General features: G+C 60.3%; 1 protein-coding gene across 1 annotated transcript; it reads right to left on the bottom strand.

Annotated features, from left to right (window-relative positions):
* Positions 1–4: 4 nt before the first annotated feature.
* On the bottom strand, positions 5–5,110 carry TAS1R1 (taste 1 receptor member 1). Its single transcript, XM_085311524.1, has 5 exons — positions 4,669–5,110; positions 3,442–4,215; positions 2,645–2,857; positions 2,096–2,216; positions 5–912 (listed from the first exon to the last, which is right to left on the bottom strand). The coding sequence occupies exons 1-5, from the start codon at positions 4,930–4,932 to the stop codon at positions 5–7; spliced, it is 2,280 nt and encodes a 759-aa protein (XP_085167650.1). The 5' UTR covers positions 4,933–5,110.
* Positions 5,111–5,407: the final 297 nt, after the last annotated feature.

Here is a 5,407-nt window from a genome sequence, read left to right as displayed (position 1 = left end):
GGTGTCAGGGCGGCGCGGCGCGGCGCGTGTAGCGCTGGACGGACAGCTGGAAGTGCGCGGGCGTGTTGCGCCCCGGCCGGAGCAGCACGACGTAGGCCTTGGGCAGGAAGAAGCCGCCGAGGAGGGCGCCCAGCGCGGCGAGGCCGCCGAGCGCGGCCGGCAGCGGGCGGCCCTGGGCCGCCAGCGCGCAGGCGGAGCAGGCCAGCAGCGGCAGCAGGCTCAGCGTGACGCTCTTGGCCTCGCTGTAGTTGCCGGGCAGGTCCTTGCCCAGGTAGCTGACGGCGAAGCAGCCGGCGCCGAGCAGCGCGTTGTAGGCGACCGCGGCGGCGTGCGAGGTGTCCTGCGAGCACTCGAGCACGACGCGCTCGGCCGACGCGCCGTAGTTCCGCCAGGGCACCGGCGGGCTGAGGCTCAGCGAGAGCAGGCACAGCGCCGCCTGCGCGGCCGTGCTGCCGCCGATGAACAGCGCGGGCCCCCGGTGCCTCCTCCAGGCCCCGTAGAGGGCCGGCCACTTCCTGTTCAGCTTGAAGATGCAGAGGACCTGGAAGGAGCGAGTCGCGATACACGAGAGCACAACGGTGACGCTCACGGAGAACAGCGGGAGCCTCACCAGGCACGYGAGCCGCGTGGGCTCGCCGAAGTAGCAGAAGAGGCTGCTGCAGGCGCAGGCCAGGGCGCCCAGCATGACGAAGCACATCTTGCCGCCCGCTGACTTGACCACCGGTGTGGAGATGTTCAGGGCAAAGACAACAGCCAGCGCTGCCGCCAGCAGCAGGAGGAGGACCATGGGAGTCAGCAGGGCCCAGGAGGTGGGGTCGGCCCAGGACAGGAACTCAACAGTCCGGTTGAAGCAAGCTTCGCTCCTAGCTGGGGCCCACTCATCTCTCCCACAGGACTGGCAAGCGTAGAGGTCTGCAGAGGACACGGGCGCGGGCAGGAGCTGAGGCGCCTCCCACGCCGCGGACCCAGGTAAGAGATCCACCTGCCTGGAGTGCCACCCCCCCCACCGCCCACAGGCTCTGGCTGGGACTGCCCGCTCCGCAAGCCCCTCGGGCTCTGCTCCTTCGGCTTGGGCACTTCCAAGCCTTCTGTAGCGGCAGGGCTCCTTTCCCAACGCGTGGTCCGCTGCTTGGGACGAAAGGCAGCAAGCCCGGGAGTTAAGGTGTGCCGTTCTGCGCGCCCTTAGCAGCGCTGGGCAAGGGGATTAAAGGGGAGAGCTCTGGCCAGGGCTAACTGCTGAACCGGCCGAGATCCAGGCCAGGAGGGAAAGTTGCCTGCAGCAGTAGCCAGAGGCCTGCGAAGACTAGCAAGTGCCTGCAGCAGCTCTGCTTCTTCAGGTGTGGTACGGATGTGGGAAAAGTCTGACCAGGCACGTTCAGAAACAGCCTGCGGACGTTCCCTGTGCCTGCTGTTACCCAAAGCTCAGGGTTTCGTCCTCGCTCAAGGGAGGGCTGCCACGTGTCAAGGGGCACCTGGTGGCAGTAAGTTTAGAGCTGTGGCTAGGGTGCCTGAGACGAGACAGYCCTGCTGCCAGTCCCGGGCAGGGCACATTTCCATGTGCCCCGAGGTCTGGGGAGCGGCTAGTGACCGCGTGGTGCGGAAGGACTCATCCTCACTGGGGGGAACAAAGGCAGCCTGGGGCTGMATTTCCCTCCCAGGGGATGTGGTGCAGGAAGCAGCTGTCGGGCAGATCCTCCCTTGCTCCGGGCACCACAACGAGGTGGCAGAGCACGTCAGGAAGCGGGCTCTGCRGGCGCCACCTCAGCTGGTCATTTGACTGCGCGGAACCGTCCGTTAGCAGCTTCACCCAGCAGAGCGCTGGGCCCTGGCTGCGGTCAAGCACCGGCGGTGGTTTTTGCATACCCACAAGCATTTAAACGGAGATGTCAGACTGACCTGCATTTAGGTGAMCTCAAATATATTTACTCCTCATAGCAAAGAAAAGTCAGTGAGAGAGGAGGAGGCAGCTGCTGGGGCTGGGTGAAGGGCAAGGRGTAAGACAGAAGCAGGGAGCAGACAGAACAGGGAGGAGAGGTRCAGTCAGGAGCAGAGCATCAAGGAAAGGGGTGGGGGAAGCCGTTCAGGATTTACTAACCCATTCTGTTCAGGAAGGTTCCTGCTGGGCAGGCCACGCAACTGAAGCAGCACTTGTGGCGGCCTTGCTGCACCCTCTTCTCCCCTGCTTGGCAGGCCTCGGAGCACACCGAGGCAGGAGCCTGTCGGGAGCACAGCAGCGATCAGGCRCGCAGAGGCCGAGCCTCTGCGGCAGCAAACGGGGTGGGCGGTAGGACAGGTCAAGCTGAGCACGAGGCCCATGCTGGCAGTGTTTGGGAAGCTTCCTGCCCTTAATTCCAGGATAGACCCTGGGCAGTGGCTGAGACTCGCCATCCCCCCTCCAACAYGTCGGTGGGAGAATGTTTAACAGTAAAGGTAAAAACAGGAGTTGGGAGGCTTTTAGGCTCGTGTGCCTCCTTCTGGATTTTGGCAAAAGTTGCCCGTAGTGGGAATGTAGAGATCCTCCCACSCCCTTATTGTTGCTTTCTGCCCTCAGATTTGTTCTGTTACGGGAAAGCACTAAAGAAATTGTGGGARTGTAGCTGGCTTGACCGTGAACAATAAATACGATTTGGAAGCAGAACAGTACCTGGTTATCTTTTGTGTGCCATAGGATTTTGTCCTGGTCGATACTCAGTCTGTCAGGGCTTACACTGAAAGATCCAACTACATCAAAAGACCAGCTTGGGCCTCTCCAGTTCCACATAACTATGTCGTACCCTTTAAGAATRTCCCCGTTGGCATCAAAAGAGATCTGGTTCTCGTGCAGGCTGAAGTTTACTTGCCTGATTTTTTCTAGGAGCTGCAAGACAAAGGAGTAAGAGAAAAGCCCTTCATGATGACAAGACTCCAACCGAGAGCCTTGTCTCAGGTGGGAGAGGTGTTAGAGGTCCCCTTTTGTGCTCATATCTCCTCTCTCAAATTCCTCATCAGCTAGCATACACGCAGCTGCAGAAACTCTCCTCCAGGTTTTTGCAAGGGGCTCGTGGTAGAGGAATGGAAATGACCCAGAGTGCAGGCCTGAATCTATCCAGGCTGCTTGGACTGTGATGGGCAGCAGAAGCCCACAAGGCAGCCTCTGCGCAGCATCCGGATGGAAAGCTGAAAGCAGATGGAGACTCGCACAGCTGGAGACATCAGTTAAGGGGAGGCCTTTGAGAGAAGGCCTGCACTGATCCACATGCCAGAGGCTGAGATTTATAACTGGGAGCAGTRTGGAGGACTCGGTTCTGAATGCTGTAACAGCGCCCTAGCTGCCAAAACAGCCTGCCTTCTGCTTGGAGGTGACTGTCTGAGGGGGATCGAAAACCCCTGCACGTGAGGGGTACCGCTTTGTGGGGAAAATCCGTACCGCAAAGGGAAGGTCTTTCCTTKCATTGCTCTTACCTGCCAGGGATAGACTCTGTCTTTGCTGCATGCTCCTGAGGCACAGCCCAGCAGGTTGTGGAGACCATGGGCGACAGCGTACACAGCTGTGTACACGCTGTAGGAGGCTTTCGTGTCATACTCATCAGGGGTGGTGGTGAGCAAGTGGCATCCTGTACAGCCCTGAGTGCAGTTCAGCTGGGTGCTCTCTCTGCTGTTTCCACCATTTCCCCTACCTGCCCCTGTGCTGTTGGCGCTTTCTTCTGCATTTTTCCAAGATTCAGAATGTTTCAGTATCATGGACTCTGTCTGCCTGATCGACATCCCTATCACAGAGCCAATATTCTGGATGCCAGGCACGTGCCAGATCGTTTGGGCTAAAGACCAGTCTTCAGTGCCCACCCAGACCATGCCCGTGATGTTCTCCTGGACCACCGCTTCAAAGAAGGGGCGGGCAATGTGCTTGCTGGAGAAGACGATGGTGACATTGACCCTGGTATCTGTGAGGATTCTGACCATGTGGCGGAGCTCCGGGCTGCTGGCATCCTTGTTCGAGGGGATGATGCCTTGGTAGGCAACGCAGATGTCGTTCGCACTTAGCAGCTTGTGGAGGGCCCCTAATCCACTCCTGCCGTAGGTGTTGTCACTGCCCAGCAGAGCAACCCAAGTCCACTTGAACTTTTGCAGCAGCAGGACGATGGCCTTCACCTGCTGCCTGTCGCTGGGAATAGTGCGCAGGAACGAGGGGTACAGCCGCTTCAGACTCAGCGTTTCCACAGAAGCTTCGTAACTAATCTGCAGAGGGAGTCAGGGAGAGGAGGTTACCCAGTGTGAGCAGTGACAGCTGAGGTGGGCACCTGCACCATGAGACAGTGCCCAAGGAGGAGATGGCACAAGTAGGTCTCTTGAAGAGAATTAGAGCTGGGGAGGTGGCAGACTTGAAGGCAAGTGCTCCTTTGTGTGCTGCTGCAAGAGAAATCTTTGAAGGACAGCCAGCTAGGCGTGGTTCCTGCCTGCCAGCGAAAACCTTGGGATGAGATCCTGYGCAATGCTGCCAGACCAAAGCTGGTGCCAGGTACTACAGAGGAGCACCGAGGCTGCGTTTCTAGCCAACAGTCATCTATCTACCTGCTCTGCAACTCCAAGCCTGCTCTCCTCTCACAAAATTAGTGCTCAAGAGCTCTTTGCTTTTGCTKCAGATACCCCTTTGCAACGTACTCGTCCCTGCTGCGGGGGAGCTAAGCTTACCTCTGGTATAAGGAAGACGCTCAGGATAGCTGCTGTGGTGAGGGCCAGATCAGTGCTGTCGGGCCCGATGACAGCCACAGCCCTGGACTCGTACTGCTGGAAGGAACGGAGCACCTCAATGCGGTGCTGCCCTTTCCAGACAAGGGCGCGCAGCGTCGCGTGTATGTTGGCAGACTCCGAACACGTGTCGTAGATGTCATAGCCCAAGGTGACGTTGGGGAGGAGGGTGCTGGAGTTGTTTATCTCCTCCACAGTGAGCCTCATGGTCTGGAACAGGTGGTAGCCGTGGCTCCGGAAGGCGCTGGCGCTGCACGAACACAGGTGTATCCGAAACGCCTGCTGGAGCACCGCGGACGGGTCCCCCTGGGCCCGGGGCGAGCGAACGGACACGCTACGATGGTGCCGCTTCGCTYTGCTGCGCCCTGCCCTGCCCACCCAGCAGCAGCTGAAAGCGCTCGGGAGGATGAATCGGGGACCGCGACTTCGCGGTACAGAGGGACGCGGGATTGCTACCGCAGCTGCGCGGCGCGGCTGCCCGTCCTAGTTCGGGCGCCTGGTAGCTCCCGTTTCCCCTGCGCTCTCCTCGGGGCGACGCGCCGGCCTCTCTCCCCTCCGCCCTCCCAGCACGGGCGGCTGTGAGGGCGAAGAAGCGGGCTGCACCCGAGGCGCTGCGAGCTGCGGTGCCGCAGGGGGGACCCACGCTCGCACGGGGGACCTGCCGGGGCCCCGCCGCGGCCCC

The sequence above is a fragment of the Rhea americana genome, unplaced genomic scaffold (genome assembly GCF_003343005.1).
Source record: "Rhea americana isolate MKP2758 unplaced genomic scaffold, rheAme1 scaffold_343, whole genome shotgun sequence".
Classification (NCBI taxonomy): Eukaryota; Metazoa; Chordata; class Aves; order Rheiformes; family Rheidae; genus Rhea; species Rhea americana.
This window is presented reverse-complemented; position numbering and strand designations above follow the sequence as displayed.